The 26,375-nt window shown below is 45.8% G+C and overlaps 1 protein-coding gene across 4 annotated transcripts in view; it reads left to right on the plus strand.

Annotated features, from left to right (window-relative positions):
• PKNOX2 (PBX/knotted 1 homeobox 2) overlaps positions 1-26,375 on the plus strand; it is a 417,302-nt gene that overhangs the window by 289,170 nt on the left and 101,757 nt on the right. For all 4 annotated transcript variants that reach the window (XM_060268541.1, XM_060268540.1, XM_060268543.1 and 1 more), the window contains one exon: positions 11,152-11,291. In XM_060268541.1, the coding sequence (XP_060124524.1) occupies positions 11,152-11,291 (140 nt within the window). The remainder of the gene's footprint in view (positions 1-11,151; positions 11,292-26,375) is intronic.

The following is a 26,375-nucleotide window of genomic DNA, read 5'->3' on the forward strand; positions in this document are numbered from 1 at the left end:
GCAAGTTATAAAAATAGCACACCAACCAAGCAATCATCATCTCCACAACCAAGCCATCTCCTCTCACAGACACACATTTATTTATGTACCTTGGAGCACAGCTGTTGCGTCCCAAACATCTGAAAGACCCAGTGCCAATAGCAGCACGTCTAGCATTTGGAGCCAAATTTAAATGGCGTCAAAGGCAAGCAGCACACGCATAGGAACAATTGGGAACCCTATCTGATATGCTGTAAGTGTCATTGCCCAGCTTGTGAGCTCTCTCAGTGGCACGTGGCCTCCCCACATATCGCAAATGAGCATGCTTATAACAGCCATGTCCCCATAATAAGGCAAAGATTGCAAGCCTTTAAAAACCAAGGGAGTGTTTGCTCCTAAGAGATCCTAGAAAAGCAAAAGCATAATTTCCTTCTAGGGATCACTTGTCCCGATTCTCTGAGAGCCTGCTGGTCAAAGGTATTGTGACATAGTGGTTAGAGCATTGGACTGGCTTGGGGAGACCCGGGATTGAATCTCACTCAGCCATGAGGTTCACTGGCAATTGACTTTGGGTCAATTGCCATCTCTCAGCCTAACCTACTTCACAGGGTTATTGTAAGGATAAAATTGGAGGAGTGTGCATGTATACTACCTGAGCAACCTGTGCAATAAACGTGTACCAGATGAAAATAAAATAAAATATAAACTATTGGCCAGCCTCCTGCCAAGCTCTTTCTGATCCCTTTTGCAAGAACTTCTGGGTGCTTGGGAACTAGAACAGCCATATGAGCCTCACTCAGTGTGCAGCAGCAACAGGGCCAGCTCTAACCATTAGGCAGAATAAGGAAGCCTTCCCAGGCAAATGAGGTGGGTTGTCATGAAAGGGCAGGAAATGGTTAGTTAGCTTTTACTGCCAGGGAACATACTTGTGGGATTTATTGTCTCAGGTGTGGGTCTTAGTTGTGTCCTTCAATGTCAATGGTCTCCTCTGAGTAGGACTAACATTGGGTGCAACCCTATGGACCTTGACTGGGGGTGGGGGGTACTATTTGTTATTCCTCAGGCAGAAAAATGTATTGGGCCAGATCTGTGCAGCATACAAGGTTAATGGGAGAGTCCTGGTAAAGGGTTACATCCGGGGCTAGTCCTACTCAGAGTCAACCCGCTGAAGTTAATAGACTTCATTAATTTAGCTTCATTAATTTCAGCAGGCCTACTTTAGGACTGGCATTGGGTGCCAAAGTACAGAGCTTGGAAAGTTCTCGCAGGGGTCAGCAAACTTTTTCAGCAGGGGGCCGGTCCACTGTCCCTCAGACCTTGTGGGGGGCCAGACTATATTTTGAAGGGGGGGGGAGAATGAATTCCTATGCCTCACAAATAACCCAGAGATGCATTTCAAATAAAAGAACACATTCTACTCATGTAAAAACAAGCTGATTCCCGGACCGTCCGCGGGCCGGATTTAGAAGGCGATTGGGCCACATCCGGCCCCCGGGCCTTAGTTTGGGGACCCTGTTCTAGTTCAACATGTCCAAAAAGGAACTAATTCCAGTTCATGTTTGCCCCTTTGGCAAAGCAAACTGCTTCTATTCACATTCAGTTCATCGTTCAAGTCCGTACATACAATCCTCAGCACAAACCCCACTAAAAATCAGCATTCAGAGGGTTACCAGCTGCTGTGCTAAAGTATAAAATATATGTAAGAAGACTAAGAAAATCAACAAAACGCACCACAGTGGAATGTGAACTGTTTAATTTTATTTTCCCCAACAAGAATTATCTTTAGGCTGAAAGGTCCAAGGAGATTAAAGAGTGAATTACATTAGTGAAGTGAGTGAATTAAGTTCATTTTGAGGTAGAACTTTGAATGATTTCTAGTTCACCTTCAACTAGAATACCCCAAAATGAACTTAATTCTCATTTTGTTCACCCAGCAGTCATGAGACCTACTTTCAGGTGTAGCTCACATATTTCCAAACGTCACTAAACCAAACTAGTTCCTTCCAAGCACTGTCAAAATACGAGAGGAAGTGGCTGTGACCCTGGTTAGGTGCAGGAGTGGAAAGAGGAATGCAAGTGTTCTGTGCACACACAGAGAGTGTGAGCGCAAGAGCCGATTTGTTTCGCTTCTGGCTTTCTGAGATATGTGGCAAGGGGCAGCTCCCTGCATTGCGAAGGCCACTTTGCCACCTCGTAGAGGATTCTGGGCTGGAGTGAAATCTTTGCGTTATGAGCCTCTTTCAAAGTCACACGGGCCTCTTTATCCTCATCTCTTAAATGTGTCCCTCTGGTGAGAAAGGTCACTTTGCACAAATGATACCTTGGTGGGGTTTTTATGGCTCTTGGAACTTCTGTGTCATCGTTTGTTCGCTTCGCTGCTCCTCTTGGTTCCTTCTTTCACTTCTTCCCCCCACCCACCCCCCACTCCAACGAACTAAGTTGAATAGACGTGGTGTTTTATCAAACACAGCTCCATTTCCCATTAGCTGTTCCTTGAGTGTGACTTCTTTCCTGCTTAGGCAGCTGAAACTGGAGACGGAAGAGGCAGCGGGGAAATGTAGTTAACTGTTCATTCCTACTGGGAGTTTCGGAGGGGGGGGGCGCGGATTCTGACACTAGAAGAGTTTCATCATACTGTCACACTTTCCCACCAAAGTCTGTTTGAATTCTTTTACTTGTGCAAAGAAGGGCAATAGTGGAAGACTGCTAAAAATGAAATGGAACACCAACGCCCCAGCCCGAATCCGTCAGGAATGACCACCACGCCCAAACACAGAAACAGTTCAGGTTCCAGGTGCTTTTTCCCCCATCCCTCCCAGCCACCCTGATCCCCAAAATACCCTCCTGGGCAAGCACCTTGAACTCTCTCCCTGCATTCCCTCCCTGTAGTTTCCTTGGGAAACTGCCTTTGCCTCCGATCAGTGTTTTGTGGCAGGGATACCAGCGCATACCAGAAATGGAGGCAGAAATTTGTTGCAGTGCATACCAAAAATTTAGGTTTGCACAGTTAAAAATGGATGGAATCACTCTGTCACCCAGTCCACCCCAACCTTTTAAAGTGGTTTTTCAGAGTTTAGATATTGACTGAGAAACACACTGAAAAACGCAGGATTAATGAACTATTAGCAGGAAGATGTGTAAATGTTGCATGAGCAAATGAGGATGTCAGGCTTTCAAATTTCAGCGACACCCTGTGCGGGGCCAAAATCCGCCCACGACACCCTCTGGCCCATCGTCTTCCATTCTGCTCAGTTAACTGCATCACAGTTTCAACAGCCTGCAGGGGCCCCGTAGAGCCAGCTCCCAGTGCAGCAGAACTGGTTGGACTGCCATAAATCCACCTCTGAATTTCCACTGTTGTCAGCGGCGTAGCAAGCCGCTGTGACACCCAGGGCGGCAAATTGCGAATCAGGGTGATTGCTCAGTAAACTGGTGGTTGGTCAGGAGCCATCCTTAAACTGCCAAGGGCCACTGCAGCCTTTTATCATGATGTAATAGGAGTTAGGTCTCTTCTGCATTGCCCCACCACCACCACTACCACCACCCTAGAGCGATCCAACCCAAACTGGGACCTAATCACAAATGCTGGACCAGGCACCAAGCCCTGGACCAGGCATAGCCCTAGTTTGAAAGTTGTTCCTGTTGCGTGTTCAGACATTTAAACCTCCCCCTTAAATTCACACAAGACTCAAAGATTGGTTTGGTTTTAGGCCACAACTTTATTGATTACAGAAAGTGAGTGGTTGCATAGGCTCTGGTTCGACTAGCTCCCTGCACCCTTGCAGGTAGCACTGACCCAGGGCACCAGCATAGGTCAGCCTAGAATGAACACCTGGATAGGCGGAAAGCCAGGAACAGACTCAGGCACGGGCACAACCCCCTCACAGGGTTGACTAAACCATTGAGTCCCTAGATTCCTTTAACGGAATACCCTTCACATAGGGATGGCGAGAGCGTTCCCCCATCCCTATCACCTGAACCAGAGCCTATCCGCAACCTTACAAGTTGTGACGATTTGCTACGTGGCAGGCGAAACCCAAGTGGCACCAGCCAATCAGCCAAGTGGGAAAAATTCCTGACATGCCCCTGTCCCAATGACAGGCGACACAGGAAGGCATAGCAAGGTCAAGCGCAAGCCCTAAATATAGGGAGAGGTGGGCGGGTGTTCCAATGCCCACACCGAAAGAGGAAGCTCTGGGTCACGTGCATGGGTATATATAGGTCCCTTGATCTGTTTAGCCTGCATCCCATTGGGCTGATTGAACCCTGCATCAAGGGACTTACCAATTGGGTGTTGTGGCTATCCAATCTTACCCACCCACAGCACAGGGTTTGGTTGCTAGGTCTTACCGCAACACGTGCCCTTGTTAAGGGAGGACATGATCTTTCATCTAATTCTGTTATCTGGCCTGTAAGAGAGAAATTCCTATGAGCTTCTGCCCATATAGGGTATAGGGTTATAAAGACCAGAACAAGCCTCTTGAGAAATAGCTTCTATCCAAGAGCAATTTCGGTTTTGAACGCAGCAAAAGGCAGTCTGTGAGGGAGGGTCTGTATTCAATTGTGGGGCATCAGAGTTTTAGGGGGCAAATCAGGAGGGGTATTAGAGTTTTTAGGGGGTAAATCATGTATAGGCAGGATGGGAAGTGAGTCGATATGCATTTTGGGGGTAGTAGGCTGGTGGTTGTTGTAAGTTTGATGTAGATTCTCAATTTCGTTGTTCTGCATGGGACAATGACAATAAAGATTACCGTATCGTATCAAGTGTTTAGGAATAGATGGACTTGCCTTTGGGTTCAGGTTGGACTAAATGACCATTGAGGTTCCTAATGTACCATGGGCCTATGGATTTCGCACTTCTGTAGCATATCATCATCATCGTAGCCTGTTTAATCGTGTGCCACTTTCCCACAGAATTGTGCCCAAAGTGGTTTACAACATATCAAACAAACTGCAAGTTTTTTAAAACACACACACATTTTGTACATATGAAGCATCACCCTGTTCCAGATGCTGTAGTTTGGATATGAGACACAAATCTTCAGACTTCCAGGGGCCCCAAACCACCTCTCAGCTGGGGAGTTGCAGAAACTCTCTGCCCGGCCTTTCACCCACCAAACAGGTCTTACGTCTGATGTTATTGTGGGCTCCTCTCATCCCACCTGGGAAGGTATTTAGATTTTCGTGAAACATACCTGTTTGTGATTTTGCTGAAAGGGTTCTTGTGTGAAAGCATCGTTTTTACAGAAAAGCCCGGACAGAAGGCAAAAGTAGACTTCCTATTCCAGTAGCTTAGCATAAATATCCTCTCCCCCTGCCCCCACCAAATAAAAGGCTGCTTGATGGGGCTTTTCAAAGGCAGCAGAACTGACTGTCATAAAAGGGCTGGATTTTATGAAAATAAAGAGGAAGCAATGGGAAAAACATCCTTTGAGGACGGAGCAACTGCTTTAATAATCTTCTGGTTCTGCTAGGGGCCAGTAATATTGAGCATAATCTCTCCAAATACACGGGAGAATCTGTCTTTTGAAAACTGGGAATCTGCATAAAAATCCTGCACTTCATATGTTGCTTTATAATAAATTAAAGCATTTCTAATGGAAGTTCTTTCCCTGCTATTTTGTCCTTGAAGTTTAGGGAATAAAGTCCTGAAAAGTGAGCGCATACATTAAAGATGCAATATGTTGCGGCTGAACCCTGGTGATCAGAGTACAGGCGGTGAAACTGCACTCGATCGTTGTCAGTCAGATGAACAAGAAGACGGTTTGGCTGTCTCTGATTTCTGATTTTCTGTCTTGGTATTTCGCTCTAGGACAGTAAAGACCACATAAATCTGGTGCAAGTGAGAAGGGTGGAATCATCTGTGTGCTGCTGTTGCATGTGTAGACCCTTTACCCTTCCCCAAATAAATTCAGACAAGACTCAAATTTTTGGTTTGGTTTTTGGCAGAATTTAGGCCACAACTTTATTGATTACAATCAAGTGAGTGGTTGCATAGGCTCTGGTTCGATGAGCTCCCTGCATCCTTGCAGGCAGCGCTGACCCAGGGCACCAGCATAGGTCAGCCTTGGGTCAACACCCAGCACAGTGGAAGGCGGGGTCAAGCCAGTCCACCAGCCAGGTGCCCCCCTGGACTCTGGCTCCAGGCACAACCCCTCTCAGAGAAGACTAGCCAAGAGTCCCAGGATTCCTTCAACGGAATACCCATTGCATAGGGATGGCCAGACCGCTCTGCCACCCCTATCACCTGAACCAGAGCCTATCCTCAACCTTACAAGTTGTGACAATTTGCTACACAGCAGGCAAAACCCAAATGGCACCAGCCAATCAGCCAAGTGGGGAAAATTCCTGCCATGCCCCTGTCCCAATGACAGGTGACACAGGAAGGCATAGCAAGGTCAAGCGCAAGACCTAAATATAGGGAGAGTTGGGCGGGTGTTCCAATGCACTGGCCCAAAAGAGGAAGCTCAGGGACATGTGCATGGGCTTATATAGAGGTCCCTCGATACAAATTTGCTGGCATCCCATTGGTCTGATTGCACCCAGCATCGAGGGACCTCCAATAGGGTGTTGTAGCCATCCAAACGTTCCCACCCACAGCACAGGGTCTGGTTGCCAGATCACACCACAACAGGTGCTTTCTTGTTAGGGAGGACCCGATTAAGCAGTATACCCTGAATTGACTTAGTTGTTTTCATGCTAGTGAGAGACTTGAAGTCTGGTATGTGTGCGGCCCAGGGTGATACAAATCTTATCCTGATTAAATATAGGAGGCATATATTTTGATGTTTCTGCTGATGCTCCTCCAACTGTTGCTCATTTCTCATGGTATCATGGAAATGAAAACAAATGGGCGACCACAACATTATTTCTGGTCCCCCACTTGCTGTCATTTCCATGTCAGGTTTCTTAATCTAAGCCACACACTTAATCTAAGCTTTTTTTTTTTTTACCGTGTTCTGTTCCGTTTGTAATATTTGTAGTTCATTTTTATTTTTTACTCTTTGGTAAGCTAATATGGGAATGCTAACTGGTCGATGAAAGACAAGACGTATCTTTAGAAATAATTAAAATGTATTTTGGACCAGTTGTAGTTTCCTAACTGTCTCACAAGGAGAGAATTGCAGTAGCCCAACCTGGATAGTATCAAGAAAAGTAGCAATATAAATAAATAAGTATATGAGTATAAATGTAATAAATAAATGTGTAAGTTATAAACAGACGCACTGGTACTGTAGTTTCTTCTTTTGCCACAAACGCTTCCTTTATTTTACCTTCTCATATTTGCCTCTTCTTAAAGAGATGCTGTGAGCCAGCGAAGCCTTGGAACGTCCCCCAATAGGACTTCGTCATAGTCAGCAAGTTGGTGCTTTGATCAATCATTAGCACCAACCTTCTGGTTTAATTAAGTCCAAAGAAAGTGACCCGGGGAAGGCAGGCTGGATGGCTTCATGTCAGAGCTGCGTTAACGGGCGACAATGGTACTGTGTTAAAATGCATTAACGTTCACTTTTACATTCCTCTCATCTCTTTAAAAGCTCCAAAATCTCTTGCATTACACAGACCTCTGGTCACTTGGCTGTGAAATGCATTCAGTCCGTAGCAATGGAGGCAATACAATTGCTTTAAATCCTGTTTAGAATTTCCAAAAGCCCTTTGGAAGCCCAGAGTGATTCATTAGCCTTGTTCAGGCCTGCAACAATGGAGGCGACAAGGCATTTGCACCATGAATTTTTCGGAGATTTAGTCTGAGCGCTTCCTTTGTGCCTTTCTTTCTCAGCTTTCTGCCATTGCCATATATATATCCTTTGTTTTATTTCACTCTGAAGTTTTCAGCTCCTTTTCTCCATACTGCAGGGACAATCTGCTACTTCAGAGATCAACCCAGATGTTTTCTTTTAGTGCTACTACAGCTGTTGCCAGAGCTCTTCTTGCTTTGCTTTGGTGACACGTTACAGGACATGCTTGGTAGCGGCCTCTAGATTATGAAACCACTGTCTGCTTTCTGTTCAGTTGTCCTCCAATCTGGCTACTTTTAGGTGTGTTGTGAGAACCTTTTTATCCCACCAGGCATTTGGGGGATGTACATTTTTTTCTGTTGACCTTGCTGGTGTTCGGTTCTGCTTGTTTTATATGTTTCTGGTGGGTTTTCTTCTTGTTGTTACTGTAATCCATAGGAGCCAGCTCCTAGGGACTGAGGTCCCTTTGGGCCCCAAAATAAAATATTTGAGGGAGTCACACACACCCCAAGTTGATGGACATTCCCATTCAAATAGTGTGTGTGTGTGTGTCGTGTCATTATGGGGGTGGGGCTTACCTCCCCCGTGCCGCCCCCCCCCCATATTCAAGTTGGCACCCCTGCATTAATTATATATTTGCCGAGCACCTTGGGCTCCCTTTGGGAGGAAGGAGCAGAGTAGAAGCCCATTGAATTAGGTCACCATCACATAGCTTCGCCAACCCTTATGTCGGAAATAATGCATTTTGCACAACCTAGAGAGGGGGTTCTCATACACTGATTTAGAAATGGTACACTTTTATCCTGTTTGGGAGTGACCAGTTTCAGGATGACGTGAGAACATATGCTTTATTCTCTGTGATTTCTTAGTCTGGCCTGTCTGCCTGGAAGCAATCCCTCCTGTGATCAGTGGGGCTTGCACCCAGGTAAGTACCGGTATGTACAAGATTCTGTCCTAGTCACGTTGGCTGTATTGAATCTCCATGTTCATAGGTAGCGTGCCTTTGAATACCAATGGCTGGCAACGAGAAGAGAGGGATTAAAGGCTCAGATTCTGGGCTTCCCAGAAACATCTGCCTGACCACTATTTAAAAAAAAATCTGGACCAGCTCAGGCTTTGATCTGATCCACCCAGCAGGGCACTTCCTATGATCATCTTGAAAAAAACTAACTTTCACAGTAAAACTTAGCAGGTGCCTAGCACTTGTGATTGGTAGTATGTGTATGCCAGGCAAGACTTCCGGGGCTCACTTTGCAGGGTGTTATCGCCGTACAGGCAGGCGAGGGACTTGTGGCCCTCCAGATGTTGCTGGCCAGCAACTCCCATAGCGCCCAACCATTGTACATACTGCTTGAGACTGATGAGAGTTGTAATTCAAAAGTATCTGGAGAGCCAGAAGTTCCCCCCCCTGCTGTAATAGAACTGCAACCTGAAGAGGGTAAAGTAAGCAACTCGGTGGGCTCGTGATCCTGCTCCTCTTAGCTATGACCTTTTGGTCGATTCCAACAGAGTCTCTTTGCATTGACTTTCTTGAGCAGAATAGGTTGGAAAGACCTCTGCATTGCCCACATTCCTGTCTCCTCTTCCAAGGCAGGCTTAGTACTTATTGGGATAGCTTGAAACCAGCCTGACCTCTGTCTGTTTGCTGCAAAATACATGAAGGGCATTTAGACCTCATAATCTACTTCTGAGGCATGGAATCCCTTTTCACTGCCAGGAAACCTTATACAGATACATTACCTACTGGAGGTATTTGCACAGGGGCCTTGCTCTTTCTTTCTCTTTTAAGCTTGGCACTGTAACACATTAACAGTGGACTTCATTAGGCATGGAGATAATTGCATTTATTCCAAGGAGCAATAATAGTTTAGCAAAAGCCACGCGCAAAAAGATAGCGCCCAGCCTAGTACCCATCAGCCAAACCACTTCTGTGCTGGTTGTACAATAAGTTCCACTGGAGAATTCCATGTATGGTTTGACTAAAAGTAAGGACATGAAACAGATGCCACCTTTGATTCTACTTTGGTGGGTGGAGAGGGTGGGGTGGAGAGAATAGCAAAAGATAAATGCTACTATTAAAAGATCTGGGTTAAGGGCTAAAAAAGAGGCAGAGGAGTTCATATTCTGCTGCCCAGTGTGGTGGTTAGAGTTGCCTTCCCTAACCTGGTGCCCTCCAAATGTCGGACTGCAACTCCCATCACCCCTGACCATGGGCTGTGTTAGCTGGGCTGGTGGGATTTGTGGTCCGACATCAGGAGGACACAGGTTAGGTAAGGATGGGTAGAGTGTTCAGTTCAAATTCTTACTCAGCCATGAAATTCACAGGGTGTTCTTGGGTCAGCCTTGCCTACATCGCAAGGTTGTTCTAAAGATAAAGGAGCAGAGAAGAAGTTTATATACTGCAATGAATTTGTTGGAGATAGACCAGGATAAAAACACGAATAAAAATCGTGTAGAGTATAAGAGCTGCAACAGGTTAAGCCATCTGATCCCATCTACTATCTATAGATATTTAACCCTCCCCCCCCCCAATGGGTCAAATAGCAGTTTCTGGTGAAGCATGTTATATTGGGGAAATGGCACGTGCGGGGTTAAATATCCCCTTCCTCAGTGTCACAACCCTGATCTGATTCTGAGGCCCTCTTTCATTTGTTTTTAAAATAGACCTCTCTGTTCACATATCTCCTGTGACTTCATCTGTAGCATTGGCTTGAGTTTCCAGTGTTTAACGAAAACCTTTATATACAAACATGCATCCGTGACTAAAGAGAAGATTAAAAATGTTTCAAGAACAAATCAATGAACTGCAAAAGATTCTTGGAACTCCACAAACGCAAACATCATTTTGGCATAAACACAGTTCAACAGCTACATATACAGGAAAGTAGGCTGGCAGCACTCAAATTTCCATATGGAATACAGAAAATGTTGCTTCTTCATATTCTGATATGCTTGCAAGCAAGGATGTAAGGAGGCATCAGTTTTCTGTTCCAACCTGTATTCTTTGCAACCAGCACTGTTTCCATTCTGCTACAGTTTGGCTTCTGCTAAGATGTACATTATCTGTCTTGCTACTATGGCCCAAACTGACATAATTATGTAATTGAATGCATTTTGACGGGAGGAGAATGTCTAAAGCAATGCAGAAAACAATGTGGTTATTTATGGACTTTTAAAAAAACCCTAATGATTAGCAAATATCAGTTGCGTTCACTTGCGTGATTTCCATTCCTGACCTCGGGCGAACATGAGAATGGTGGCAATTTCCACTCGTGCTTCCATTTCCTACAGAACTTTCTGACATCCCTACTTTCAAGCGCCCCGTAGAAATGCTAGTGGAGTTCCCCGCTTCTCCTCCCAAAAGCAAGCACATGTGCATAATTTGATTTCTTTTGCCTTTAAACCTCTTGCTTTCCTGTCCTCTTCTTAACAGATGACTGCCACAGCGCAACAGCCGGCCAAAGCCCAGCCAGTACACATCAACACACCTTCGGCAGCCGCCAACACTCCTATCCCCAGCACTCCCATCGACCCTCAGGCACAACTGGAGGCTGACAAGCGGGCTGTCTACAGGTACAGAGGGATTCTGCTGCCAGGCTGCTCTTTAATGTCGCTTCCCATCCCTGTAGCGGCATGCTGAGATATTACTGGAATCTGGCCTGGGGCTAACTTGTCAGCGAGATGCTGCACAGAGGCTGCTTCTTAGCCGTCTTTGTCAATAGACTGAAAAAGACAGGTTCCACTGCATGTTAAACTAGGTGAGCCTCAAGCTGAGGACTTAAAAGAGATTTGCTTTCTTTGTTGGAGCTGGAGTTAAATTACAGGCAACAGAATGGTGATGTGGCAATGAATGTTTTGAACGATGGAGGAAAAAAGGCTTAGGGGCCCTGTCGGCGTGATCCGTTTCTTCTTTGGCAATGCAAATGCATTTTGATTCTGCACTTCTGTTTTAGGGGTCGGACACATTCAGAGCACTCAAAAGTAAGGTTGACTCTTGATTTAAAGAAATCTAAAAATTTCCTGGGGGTAGGTAAAGTTAAAGAACCCCCGGGCGGTTAAGTCCCATCAAAGGCGGCTATGGGATTACAGCGCTCATCTCACTTTCAGGCCGAGGGAGCCGGTGTTTGTCCACAGACAGCTTACTGGGTCATGTGGCCAGCAGGACAAAACCGCTTCTGGCGCAACGGAGGACCGTGACGAGTGCCAGAGCACACAGAAATGCTGTTTACCTTCCCCCTGCAGCAGTACCTATTTATCTACTTGCACTGGCGTGGTTTTGAACTGCTAGGTTGGCAGGAGCTGGGACCGAGCAACGGCAGCTCACCCCGTCGCGGGGACTCGAACCGCCGACTTTCTGATCGGCAAGCCCAAGAGGCTCAGCGGTTTAGACCACAGCACCACCCACGTCCCTCTATCCTTGGAGTAAGCTCCATTGCATTCAGTAGGAACATAGAAAAGGGAGCCAGCACTGCTCACCCCACAAAGCAGCCAAATGAGAAACAGGTCTGCTCCGTAGCCACCAGGTGCAAAGTAAGTTGGTTGTCAGTTGGAAATAAAACTGTAGGAGAGAGAAGGAGGATTAGTTGCCCTGCTGGAACCCTTTCTATCTTGTACTGTGGAACCTCGGTTTATGAACACCTCGGTTTACGAATTTTCGGTTTACGAATGCCGCGGACCCATCTGGAACTGATTAATTCACTTTCCATTACTTTCAATGGGAAAGTTTGCTTCCGTTTATGAACGCTTCAGTTTATGAACAGACTTCCAGAACCAATTGTGTTCATAAACCGAGGTACCACTGTAGTATCCTGGAAGAAGCCATGGCTGACTGGACCCTGGAAGAGGAGCACATTTTGTTGCTGGTCCCACTTGTCAATATCTGAAAGCACTCTTAAAACAATATTAAAATGTATAGCATAAAAGCAACATCTTAGAGAAGAGTCTATACCAGAGGTGACATAATAGCAGTGGTAATTGATTGCATGCATATAATACTCATTTGCTTGTACACCACCAGTGATAACTCATTTTGGGGAATCGCTCTTCGCTTTCTGCACCTACTGCCAATTGCCACTAGGCAGCCAATTGCCAGTGTGGTGCTTGAGTATGTCAACACTCCTGAAGGGGACTTGCTATGCTAGCGTTATGCGAAAAATCCCTCTGCAAATGAGCTGCATGAGTGAGGCAGCCTGCAATTTTGAATCCTTTTGTACTTTTTGATTTCACACTGCATATTAGCAGATTTGTGTTTTATATGTGAAGAAAGGAGCTTGAGAAAAGGGAAGCAGAGACTTTCATGCAGGATAGAACGGCGGCGGGTGGGGTAGGGTGGCAAGGCAAGAAGAAGTGTCTTTGAATCGAAGCCTTGTACATCACACTGAGTGCCTAGAGGGGTTTCTTTTTGTTTTTTTGTGTTTTTTTTAATTAAAATTTCTTGCCTCTGGGTAGCATGACAGTTCAAAACCGCATTGGGGATTTTTCATTTCATGTCAATAAATTTAACAAGGCCCTATTCAATTCAAATTAAGGCTTAAGCTGTATCTTTTATGTTCTCCTCTTGGAGAGGACAGATAAAAAAGAAAAATATATGTGGCACTTAATTTCTCGTCCCGCACCTGCATGCTGATGCGCCGAATCCCCCAGCCTAAGCTAAAAGAGAGCAGTAAGAGGAGAATGTGATAGCAGTAAGTTTGTGTTTGTGGTGATTGATGTGTTAGGAAAGATAATCTCTTTCCACCAATCCAAAACTTCGGAACGAAGTGCCTGGTTCTGAATGGGACATGCAGGAGTGTCTTGTTCGCTACCTGGCCAAAGTACAACGCAGTTTGGAAGAGCCTCTGTATAAGATGTGGTACCTGGGTGTGCTTATTTTACTCTTCTCCTTCCATCCCCTTTTCCAGTTGCCCTGTGTCTACTAGACTGCAAGCCCATGAGCAGGGCTGGTGCCATTGCTCCTAAGTTTTGTTCAGCCCCTACAGAGTTTAGATCTTTCCTGAATCCTCATTGCTGTTGTCTGCATGATTGTTCTGTGTTGGTCAGTAGGACATTGACTGTGGCTGCGTGGGTGGGCAGGAACAAAGGAGAGGAGCAAAGGATGGGTTTTGTTGTTATTAAACAGAAAATTCAGTATTTTAATAGTTAAAGTAACAATAATGATAATGAGTGGTGCTAATTGCAAAATAATCTTAACGTATGAGAAATCTGGGTGTGTATCAGTGATATATCAGGAATATTTCTGTCTCTTTTTCCTTACACACACACACACACACACACACACCAGTGCATAGTATGTCCATGCCTACAAGAGGCAACAGCAAAACTCAGTTGTGGCACACTTTATTATGCCCATCTCCTGTTTTGTTCATGCCACTTACCGAGTTGGCCTTTGATCTCTTCCATCTTCTGCCACTTTTCCCATCTGAAATACATTAGTTGCTATGGAGATGCGTCGGGGAGGGCCTATGCAACTCCCAAATGCAAAGTAAAGGCAGTTTAATAACTGGTGCCTTGGCCTGGAAAATGCTCTGGATTACTTAAGGCCATTACTGGTGTACGTGTCTAATTTGTGCACACTCAGCGATGTGCTCCATAGAAGCAGACACGGATAGGAAGAGATACACCACCATACCAAGAGGTGCAGCCAAGGCAGGAGGGAACCCAGTTAGGTGCAGCTTCAGAGAGACTTAAATTCCGACAGCCAAATTCTCATTTCTTACTTCCTTGAGCTGGCATACCTCATAGCAGCAACAGTGCACTGGTCGGAGCTGAGCATGAGCAAGGAGGTCCACACAATAGGATCCAGGAGCAGAAAGAATCAGCTGAGATCTAGGAAAGGCTATCATGAGCCAAGCAAAGTTTCAACATGATGTCAGGGGCTGGACTGAGGAGGAATTGTGGGGGCTGGCCCCCTTCTCCTGAACCTTCCCGAGAACAGGAGGACAGTATAGATTCAGAACAGTGGTTTGCAGAAGGGCATAGTCCAGAGGCTGCAGAGGGGATAAGCTGGGAAGTATTGGAAGAGGAACAGCAGGAGGAAGAAACACCAAGGGAGAGACAGCTGACAGACTCAGTGTCTTTGGAAAATAGTCCTGACCCCTCCTCTCCCAGGACCTGGTGAGCATTGAGAGTAGGAGAACAGAAAGCTCAGAGACAGAAAGCTCAGATTAGCCGATGCAGGAGTGACGTAGAATAGGAGAGATGTAGGGGGTGGGACTTTACTTGGAGCAACAAGTGCAATCTAGGGAAGACTGCATTCCTTCGTCTTTCTCTGTGAATAGTGAATAAAATTACTTGGTAATAACTTTTTTCCCCCAAAAATAATATTTATTCATTTTCAAACGCTACAAAATACGGGAAAAAATCACAAAAAAGAACAAAAACAAAAAGACCAAAAACAAACAAAAAACATAAAAAAGAAAAACATATCAATTCTGACATTTTTGCTTAACATTGTGGACCTCCTCGATTCCCCCCACATTGGGTCCATTTTTAAATCCAAATTAGGCAGTTTTTCATATTATAATCTCTCAACATTTTCTATTCTAAAAAACATCAACTGTCCTTAACCTATAATTCATCTATCAATCCAGATCTAAATCTATTTTCCCATCCATCTATCATATATTTCGCCCCTTAGCCTGAAGTTTATTCCCAAAAACTTTTCCATAAATTCACATATTACCTCTTATGTCCTAATAACATTTAAACACTTAAATCTAATTCAGCCCCCCCCCACCTCCCCTGGACTCAGGGTCTCCCAGATGAGTCAGCCAGTTCCATTAGTCGTTCCAGTTTCAGACCATCTTTATCAGTCAAAAAATATCATCCATTATTACTTTTCACCCCAAGAACTTTTATTGTTTATCTGATCCTTGGCTGCCACCCTGGGAGGGATTGGATCCCCCAAAGCATGACACTTGAACAGAAAGTCTTTAGTGACTCTATTCCAGCCATAGGCAAACTCGGCCCTCCTGATGTTTTGGGGCTACACCTCCCATGATCCCTAGCTAACAGGATCAGTGGTTAGGGATGATGGGAATTGTAGTCCCAAAACATCTGGAGAGCCGAGTTTGCCTATGCCTGCTCTGTTCTCTTGAGGAGAGCCAATGGGTGGCATCAACCTACGGCCCTGGACCATAGCTCTCACTATCTCTGGACATTGTCCTTGCTGGTTGGTGCTAACGGAGGTTAGACTGTAACAAAACTGTGTGTGTGAATAGATTTCCAATTCCTGGCATAGACAGATGCTCTACCACAGGCATAGGCAAACTCGGCCCTCCAGATATTTTTGGCCTACAACTCCCATGATCTCTAGCTAACAGGACCAGTGGTCAGGGATGTTGGGAATTGTAGTCCCAAAACATCTGGAGGGCCAAGTTTGGGGATGCCTGCTCGACCCTGTATCCCTATTGATTTACCAGTTGGGGCTATTGCATCTTTGAATGAGGCCCTTTCTATTTCACTGGCCATATTCGTGGTACCAGCGGTCCTAGCTGTGATGATAGGAAGGGTAATAATAATAATAATAATAAATTTTTATTTATACCCCGCCCTCCCCAGTCAAAAACCGGGCTCAGGGCGGCTGACACCAACAGAACCACAATAAAACATAAAAAAATAATAATAATAATTAAAATACAGATTAAAATACAGTATTAAAATTTAAAGTGCAGCCTCATTACAAGTAGGCCATAAGTGGCTGACACCAACAGAACCACAATAAAACATAAAAACAATTAGTTAAAATACAGATTAAAATACAGTATTAAAATTTAAAGTGCAGCCTCATTTCAAGTAGGCCATAAATCCAAGCCATGAGGGAGAAAAACACAGGGGTCAGGCTGAGTCTAACCCAAAGGCCAGGCGGAACAGCTCTGTCTTGCAGGCCCTGCGGAAAGATGACAAATCCCGCAGGGCCCTGGTCTCCTGGGAAAGAGCGTTCCACCAGGTTGGGGCCAGTACTGAAAAGGCCCTGGCTCTAGTAGAGGCCAATCTAGCCATCTTATGACTTGGGATCTCCAGAATATTATTGTTTGTGGACCTTAAGGTCCTCCGCGGGGCATACCAGGAGAGGCGGTCCCGTAGGTACGAGGGTCCCAAGTCGCATAGGGCTTTAAAGGTCAAAACCAGCACCTTAAACCTGATCCTGTACTCCACCGGGAGCCAGTGCAGCTGGTAAAGCACTGGACGAATGTGATCCCACGGCCGGGACCCTGTAAGGAGCCTCGCCGCGGCATTCTGCACCCGCTGGAGTTTCTGGGTCAGCTTTAAGGGCAACCCTGCGTAGAGCGAGTTACAATAGTCAAGCCTGGAGGTGATCGTCGCATGGATCACTGTGGCCAGATCGGGGCGAGAGAGGTAAGGGACCAACTGCTTGATGCGGCGGAGATGGAAAAATGCCACCTTTGCTGTGGATGCAACCTGCGCCTCCATGGAAAGGGAGGCGTCAAAGGTTACACCCAAACTCTTGACAGAAGGCGCTGGTACCAATTGAGCCCCTGCAAAAGATGGGAGTTGGCCCCCCAACCCCATGTCGCCCCGACCTAGCCAGAGGACCTCTGTCTTCGAAGGATTTAACTTCAGTCGGCTCCCACGTAGCCATCCAGCCACCGCTTCCAAGCACCTGGTGAGTGTGTCCGGGGCCGAGGCAGGGCAGCCGTCCATCAACAGATAGATCTGGGTGTCATCAGCATATTGATGACAACCCAGCCCAAAACTCCGGACAATCTGGGCAAGGGGGCGCATAAAGATATTAAAAAGCATTGGGGAAAGGATTGCGCCTTGCGGGACTCCACACACCAAGGGGTGCCGCGGCGACAACTCCCTCCCTAGCGCCACTCTCTGTCCCCGACCTGAGATGAAGGAACGCAGCCATTGTTGGACTGTGCCCTGAATCCCCACGTCGGCAAGGCGGTGGTCTAAAAGGTCATGATCGACCATATCGAAGGCTGCTGACAGGTCTAAAAGAATCAGCAGTCCCGACCCACCTCGATCCAGCTGTCTACGGAGATCATCTGTTAAGGCTACCAGAGCTGTCTCGGTCCCATGACCAGGGCGAAAGCCGGACTGAAATGGATCTAGAGCCGATGTTTCATCCAGAAACCTACCAAGCTGTTCGGCAACCACTCTCTCAATTATCTTACCCAGGTACGGAAGATTCGAAACCGGGCGATAATTGGATAGATCTAAAGGATCTAGAGATGTTTTCTTTAAGAGTGGACGCACCACTGCCTCCTTCAACTCCTCTGGGAAAGTCCCTGTGCCCAGGGACAAGTTGATGATCTCACCCAGGGTACTTATGGCATTGTTGTTTGAGCGTGTATGGCAGCCCGCAAAAAATCCTTTGCGGGGCAACCACTATGCCACAGGAGAGTGAGACGGCTCTTAAGTGGTTTGAGCCTATTATGTGCTTAGTGGTGATGTGAGTCAGCTCGGACTCTAAAGAGCTGGTTGAGGATAACACATTTTTTGTCTACAGCGGTTTAATCTATTTCACCGTAATGGACAGAAGTGTTCTGCTTGTTTGTTTTTTGGCTGTTGTGGAAGTGATGCTGCTTGAAAGTAATAACTCATGTGCAGTCATTGCAACATTTAGCGGAACCCCCATTTATATCCGGAAGCTTTCTTCTGCCAGAGTGCACTCTACGCTTTCCGTAGACATCCAGAGAAATGCACTTTCTGATAGATTTATGGTTAGTGCTGAAATTTATAACTCACTCAGTTGCGTGGGGATCATTTTCTATTTTATTTTCCTTTAATATCTAGTAAAAGCAGCTTTTTTTTTTCTTGGAGACAATAGAATAAAATGTTTCTGTTGGGAGCCTTTGGCTTGAGGTTGTTCGCTGCTGAAAAAGATTCTGCGGAAAACTCTCCTTTGTGCAGGTTTCAACAAACCTCAAAACCTTGCTTACAAGTTCTTCGTTGATGCTTCGAAGATACGGGAGGGGTCCAAGCGCTGCCTCCCTTTATTCTGAAACCTGCACAAAGTTTTATGGAATAACTGTCCCATTATTTTAAAGCCTGCACAAACATTTTGCACAGGAAATGTGGGGCGAAATGACTGAAAATGAATTGGGGCCTGTCAAGCAGCTCCTTGGTCAACAAAATCCCTTGGACCAGGGGCTTCAGTGTTTAATCAGGCCAGTTCCTCACTCAACATACTGTATTTCTTCGTGTATAACATGTATAAGCAACCCCTATTTTTTCGGACCGCAACAAAAAATTGGGTGAGAGGAGATTGCCCAGAGTTGTTGAGCTTCAAAGAAAATAATATCGTCTTATACAAGGAAAAATCTTGTATCCCACAATGCTAAATCTTTCCTTATTGGGTAGACATCAGAGGCAACAACTCCCTGAACAAATAAAACCCACCTGACTTTGTCCTCTTTGGTTCCTTCTGATTACCCCTTATCAGAGCCGTAACTAGGTGATCTTGCACCCCTGGCAGAACTGTCCAGATTGCGCCCCCTAGCCATGGACAAATTAGCTCTTCTTTCCGCCTCTCCTTCAACCCCCAACCCCCATTCAATTCATTCTCTATTTAAAACTTTTTCTTATGAGGTAATAATCAATATTTTTATTTATAGACATATTTATGGACATATTTTTGCAGGGAAGCCCTTGCCTGCGCCCCTGGCGGGGGCCCATCTCACCACCCCCTAGCTTCGGCCCTGCCCCTTATTGCTGCATATCATAATACTCCATGTTTTCCCTTTCTCATTTTATCTCAAGGTAATTTTTACTGCTGAATTTACTCTAGTCCTGCCAGCGTTCTAACCTGTTTACAATGATTCTTCAAATATTCAACAAACATTTTCCAATCCTCCTTAAATACCCTTTCTTCTCGATCTCTTATTCCACTGGTTAAACTTGCCAATTCTGCATACTCCATCATTTTCATCTGCTACTCCTCCTCCTGCTCCCTCCCTCCATTTCTGGGCATGTGCCATTTTTGGGCTGCCATAGTTGCATAAATAAACAGATCCTTTTGATCTCTGGGGACATCTGACCCGGTTATTCCTAAAAGAAAGGCTTCTGGTCTTTTTATAAAAGACCTTTCTTCATTTCATTATATATCATCTCCCAGAAGCCCTTAGCCAATTTACATGTCCACCACCTATGGTAAAACATGCCTTCTGTTTCTTTGTATTTCCAGCAGTTACCTGATTCTGGTTTATGCATATTTGCTAACTTACTCGCCGTCTGATACCACCTTCATAAAATTCTCTCTTAACACATAACACACTGTAAATTTTAAATCCCAACTGGGGATATTCCCAGCACTACTTGAAGGCATCAGGGATTGAACCTGAGATTTTCTGCGAGCAAAGCACATGTTCTATCATTGAGCTATGACCCTTCCCCATTCCCATCATTTGCAATAGGTTAAAAAAGGGGGAACAGGGGTACTATGGGGTCTGTAGCCCATGTGCTCGGATGGCAACGTGGTGAACTTTTCAGAGCACAGCCCTCCCTTTGAAGGGCTGTCACAGGACAGTTGTCTGAAAAAGTCCGGTTTAAATATGAACAACCATTAGACGTGAGAGCAGGAGGGGTCTAGAAGCAGTGCCGGAGGAAGCCGCTTGGGCACCTGGGATGGCGCACCCAGGGGCGAGGCGGGGCGGGCCACCCATAAGGGCCATCTTAAGGGATCCCTCGGGCGCCCTCCCACTCTTTTAAAAAAAGGGAAAAACTCTTACCTGGCGTGCCGGGCGGCGGGAGCCTCATGGCGGCCCCCGCGCCTCACAGGGGGGCCGTGCTGTGCCAGAGGCCGCCCACCTGTCCGATGCTGCCAGATTGAGTTGGGGAGGGGGCGCCGCTGCTCCATGCGGCCTTCCTCCCTTCTCCCAGCGGGCCAGGGTGCCTGGGCAGGCCAGGCCGCGCCAGGTTCCTTTCCGCCAACAGGGCGCTGTGTTTCATTGGTAGAGGTGCTGCCATGTGGCATCACCTCTACCAATGAAACGCAGCGCCAGGGTGAGGGGTGACCCTGGCGCTGCAGAGCGGAACAGGGTCCTAGTGCCCCTGTTCCGCTCGCTTACCTCCCTGCTCTCCCGGCTTGGCTGGTAGAGGGGAAAGGGAGGCTGCCGCGAAGCTCCCCCACTTGCTGGGGTGCCCCTCAGTGCCCCCTGATCACCGTGGCACATTGCGCCACTAGAGTCAATGGGCGAGCTGGGCCTGCCACCCATAGGGGCAGGGCGAGCCACCCATAGGGGTGGGGCACACCATGAGGCCTCTAGAGTCTGCCTGCCTCCTCCCACTCAGCTGCCCTACAGCTGGGGGGAGGCAGCGGGCAGACCGTTTGGGCAGCACGGAGCCTGCACACACCCAAGCCACTGCGTCTCTCCTAGGAGGGACGTATGGTTCGGGTGCGCTGCAGGCCCCATGGTTAGTGCCGCCCGGCATTTTGTCACCCCCCCTCAGTGGTGACACCCGGGGCGACCGCCCCCCGCCGGACCCCCCTTTCCTCTGCCCCTGTCTAGAAGTTGCCCATCTGTAAAAAAAAAAAAAAACCACCTGGACAGCAAACAACAGTTACAAGGCTCAGTCACAGACCCCCATCTGCACTAAACATTTAAAGCAGTATCGTACCACTTTAAACAGCCATGGCTTCGCCCAAAGAATCATGGGAGTGTAGTTTGTTGAGGCTGCTGAGAGTAAAGAGGCCCCCAGTTCCCTTACATAGCTGCCAAGTTTTCCCCTTTCTCGCGAGGAAGCCTATTCAGCATAAGGGAAAATCCCTTTAAAAAAGGGATAACTTGGCAGCTATGTTCCCTTATGGAAGAGGGGGATTTGATTGCTGAACCACACAGGGAATTGCAGCTTTGAAAGGGGGAGAGGAGTCTCTTAGCAACTCTCAAGAGCCTTAACAAACTACAGCCTCCAGGATTTTTTTTGGGTGGGAAGCTATGATTGTTTAAAATGGCATGATAGTTCTTCAATTGCACAGTGCAGTCTTGCCCTCTGCGGTGAAATGCATTGTATTTCTTCCTTTCTTTTTAAATTGTTTTTCATAGATTTTTTTAAATAAATATATAAAAATTCATTTTCATAGACTAACAAAATAATATCATTTTTAACTTGTAGACCGAGGTATGAGAGAGAATGAATGCCAGAGTTATTGCAATTGCATTATAGTTTACAATAACACTAGATGTTATTTAGACTGGTGAACACACAGGCAAGCAATAGTTCATACCAGTAACAATTCAAAATTATATGATTCAGTACTCATTCTATTTATCATTAGTTACATATATAAAACTTAAATAGAGAAATAATAGTGGGTGAAGGGGGTGTATTTCTTTCTATATTATAGTAATTATTTTTGAATTTGCGCCTTATTTATTTATTTTAAAAAAATTTTCCCCGCTCTTTAGCCATAGAATAAAATTAAAAGGCTTTGAGGGGCTTACAGATCGCTCAAAGAATCTAAAAAGAAACAGCACCAAAGGAAAATGTATTGGGAGGGAGGAGGGAATTAGAAAACTTGGGCGAGCTGTGACTCTCGCCTCAGTTCTTGCAGACATTAAGGGAGGTTTTCAGCTTTTCAAACACTCCTGCTTGATTACTTGTGACATCTCGAATCCCTAAATTCTATCAATTTCAGTAGAATCTGATCACAACTAAATTGGCCTGAATCCAATAGATGTGTGTGCAACAGGTTGGAGTACCATAGATTTCTGTATATAAGATGCCCTCGTGTATAAGATGCCCCCTACTTTTGAAATTGCCCCAGGTTTAGTAAATGGACATATGCACTATCTGTGTATAAGATGCCCCCAGATTTTAAACCTTATTTTAAAGTGTTTTTTTTTATTTAAAAAAACCTAGTCTTATGCATGGAAAAGTACAGTAAATTGTTGTATACGTCCCTGCTGGCCTTATAAACAATGAATCACTGACCATCTAAGAGACTTTTAATGTAATGTAAATGAACTTATATGTGCTAACTCTGGGAATTCTTGATCACGCTTGATGACAGATTTTTGGTATTATGGTCTCTAACTATTGGTGTGGGGGACAAGTGAGGCAGATTATAAAGGCCATGAAAAATGTTACTGCTGGGATAATTACCTGGACTAAACAAAAAGCCATCAAATCGAGAGCTGGAGGAGAAATTCTGCCCTATCCAGGTGGGGCGGATCAAATCAAGGCCACAGGACTTCACATGCTTAATGCTACGCGTGCTGTTATGCTTACTTAACATCATTCCAGACATCATTCCACAGCCCAAAAGCAATGAATGCCTGGAACATCCAAACAGGACTTCCCCCCCTCCCCCTAAATAAGAACTATAAAATTGATTGAAATCAGATTGGGTTAGAAATATCCATTTGAATTGTTGTTGTTGTTGTTGTTGTTGTTGTTGTTGTTGTTGTTGTTGTTGTTGTTGTTGTTTAGTCGTTTAGTCGTGTCCGACTCTTCGTGACCCCATGGACCATAGCACGCCAAGCACTCCTGTCTTCCACTGCCTCCCGCAGTTTGGTCAAACTCATGTTCGTAGCTTCGAGAACACTGTCCAACCATCTTGTCCTCTGTCGTCCCCTTCTCCTAGTGCCCTCAATCTTTCCCAACATCAGGGTCTTTTCCAAGGATTCTTCTCTTCTCATGAGGTGGCCAAAGTATTGGAGCCTCAGCTTCACGATCTGTCCTTCCAGGGAGCACTCAGGGCTGATTTCCTTAAGAATGGATAGGTTTGATCTTCTAGCAGTCCATGGGACTCTCAAGAGTCTCCTCCAGCACCATAATTCAAAAGCATCAATTCTTCGGCGATCAGCCTTCTTTATGGTCCAGCTCTCACTTCCATACATCACTACTGGGAAAACCATAGCTTTAACTATACGGACCTTTGTCGGCAAGGCGATGTCTCTGCTTTTTAAGATGCTGTCTAGGTTTGTCATTGCTTTCTCCATAATCCAGCGCATGTTTGCTATTTGGTCTCCATTTGAATTGCAAACGGGTAAATAAGCTGGAGGGTACGGATAAACGGCAATGTGTCCATGTGAGAAAAGTGGGAATCTAATGAAATTAGTACTGATTATGTACTGATTAGTACTAAAGGTGGCTCTGCACTAGGAGTTTAGCATGGAATTGCCATGTTTCATTCACTCTATGGGGCATCTACATGAAGTTGGCATCAAATTGTTGGGCCGTTGCTTGCCCCCTGTGGGGCTTCCATCTTCCCCTGCCCACCTTGACTGCAGAAAACCTTACATTTTCTTTTTTTTAGACAGAATGGAATAATCGCCGCAAGGATAGATCACATTAGTGCTTGTTGGTTAGTTGGTTAGTCGTGTCCGACTCTTTGTGACCCCATGGACCAGAGCACGCCAGGCACTCCTGTCTTCCACTGCCTCCACACTCGGCCATATTAGTGCTACTCTGCCATAGTTTTCAAGAGTTGTGAACTGTAACCTCTGGAACATCTTCACTATTGCTGTTCCAGTCAGCGCCATTTTATATATATCTCTCTGTGTGTAATTCATCTTTTAGATTAGAGTTAATATGGTTTTTTTTGTTACATTAAAAAAGAATCACACAATAGTGCTTAAATGAAAAAGTGTTATGGCGCTAATTAAAAAAATATTATTTTGTCTTTTTTATATATTAAAAAAAACCCTGCTTCTAGGTCACAATCATTTCTCAGCCTTGGTTTTGTGTGAAAAGTTTGTAACACTGAAAAACTATTTTTTATTTAAAAAATCCAACAGAGATTTAATTTATTGATTTTTTAAAGTGCTTTGGCACAAATTTAAAAATCAGTCTTAAAATGGCTGCTGAGGCGAACTGTGACTTCCCCGTACACACAGCTATGTCATACCCACTGTGGCAGACAGAACAAAACAGGGAGGACACACCAAAACAACTGGGAACTCAACTGCAATTCTGCTTGTAGCTTACAGCAGAAGATCAATGACTGGATAGCGCTAGGAGGAGGCCCAGTGAGGAACTGAGCATGGCGCAGCTTCAGTGACTGGTTCCTCTAGAGCGCTTGGCTTCTTCCAGACGGCACAGTGGCGTATCATGACATTACACACACTCAACACGTGTGGCATCACACACACTCAACACACAACTTGGCACCTCTGCTTCTGGGAATGTTCTGTTCCAAGTTACTTCATCTCTTGTGGCACGTACACAGGAGAGGACTTTTTCAGTACTGTAGTGGCACCCAGGCTCTGAAAGTCCCTCCCTTGGGAGGTTCTTCCAAGACTCTTCGTCCCTCCTCACCACCCATAGCTGCCAAGTCTCCCGTATTCCCCGGGAAATCCCCATTTTTCCAGCTGTTCCTAGCTGGGAAAAAATGGATTTTTTTGTTTTTCCCAGTTTATTCTGGTGCGGCGGACATTTTGGAACTGGGCGGAGCATGCTCAGAAGCGACTTTTGATGCTGCTGCCCAGTTCCAAAATGGCTGCAGTGCGACTTCTGGCACGGTGGCCATTTTGGAACTGGACAAAGCCGCATCAAAAGTCACTCCTGAGCATGCTCCGCCCAGTTCCAAAATGGCGGCAGCGCTACTTCCGTTCTGCTACTTCCGGCCCGGTCCCTTATTTCTCCGACAGCAACTTGGCAGGTATGTCACCACCACCTTAGAAAGATCCAGGGCTTCTTTTTTCCCAGCCGGAACTCACCAGAACTGAGTTCTGGCACCGCTCAGGTAGGCGCCATTGCCATTATAAGAGAACAAGGGACGCATTCACGATGAGTTCTGGCGCACCCTTTTTATTTTTAGAAAAATAGCATGGGGAAGATAAGGAACAGTAGCTCAGTGGATGAGTGTAGACTTCGCTTGCAGAACACCCCAGCTTCAGTCCCTGGTATCTGCAGCTACAAGGTTTGAGTAATCCAAGGCCTGAGACACGGGTTTCAATCTATGTTGCTAACCTCATTTGGTTTCGCCACATGGCACAGTGCCTGTAAACAGTTATCAGTGGTAGTCATGCAAATCACACACACTTTATAGTGGATCTCTCTGCACCAATCTGTGATAAATGAGCAGCGTGGATCCAGCTGCCCCGTAGATCTGCAAGAGGGGGGGGGGACAAGTATGCAACTGGTGAAAGACAACTTCCGGCTCCCGAACTAAATATCAGAGTTAATGCCCTGCTAAATTATTTTTTCTGTCTGTTAGCGTCGGCTGTAAAAAGCCGAAACGCAGAGTCCCTTGCACTCAGCAGAGGCTTCCAAGGTCGCTCATGGGGGAAGGCAAGCACTGCCCGGCAGTCAGACCGCGGTACAGTTGGTTGGCTCTCTAATTGAGGTCGGCTTTCCCGGCCAAGGTCACTCGGAAGAAAATGGTTGAGTGGCTATGAAGTTACTGCTCGGGTTTATAGTGTGTCGGGAGTTTTATCACCCATAAAAAGAACTTTGCAAAATTATTTCTTCCCCCTTGCTCTGCCTCCACAAAACATGTTTCCAGAGCCCTGCTATTCAGCGAGATGTCTTTCAGTTTCCTCATGTGTGACGGCTTCTCCTTCGCAACCTTTTCATATTCTAGAAGCTGAGATTTCCTTGCCGGTTTGGGCAAAGCAGGAGCAGAAGTGCTGTGAAGATTTATTATTATTATTATTATTATTATTATTATTATTATTATTATTATTATTACTTTCTTAGCCTCCGCAAAACAGACTGATTTCCTTTCTCTCCAGAAAATGTACA

The sequence above is a fragment of the Zootoca vivipara genome, chromosome 15 (assembly GCF_963506605.1).
Source record: "Zootoca vivipara chromosome 15, rZooViv1.1, whole genome shotgun sequence".
Classification (NCBI taxonomy): domain Eukaryota; kingdom Metazoa; phylum Chordata; class Lepidosauria; order Squamata; family Lacertidae; genus Zootoca; species Zootoca vivipara.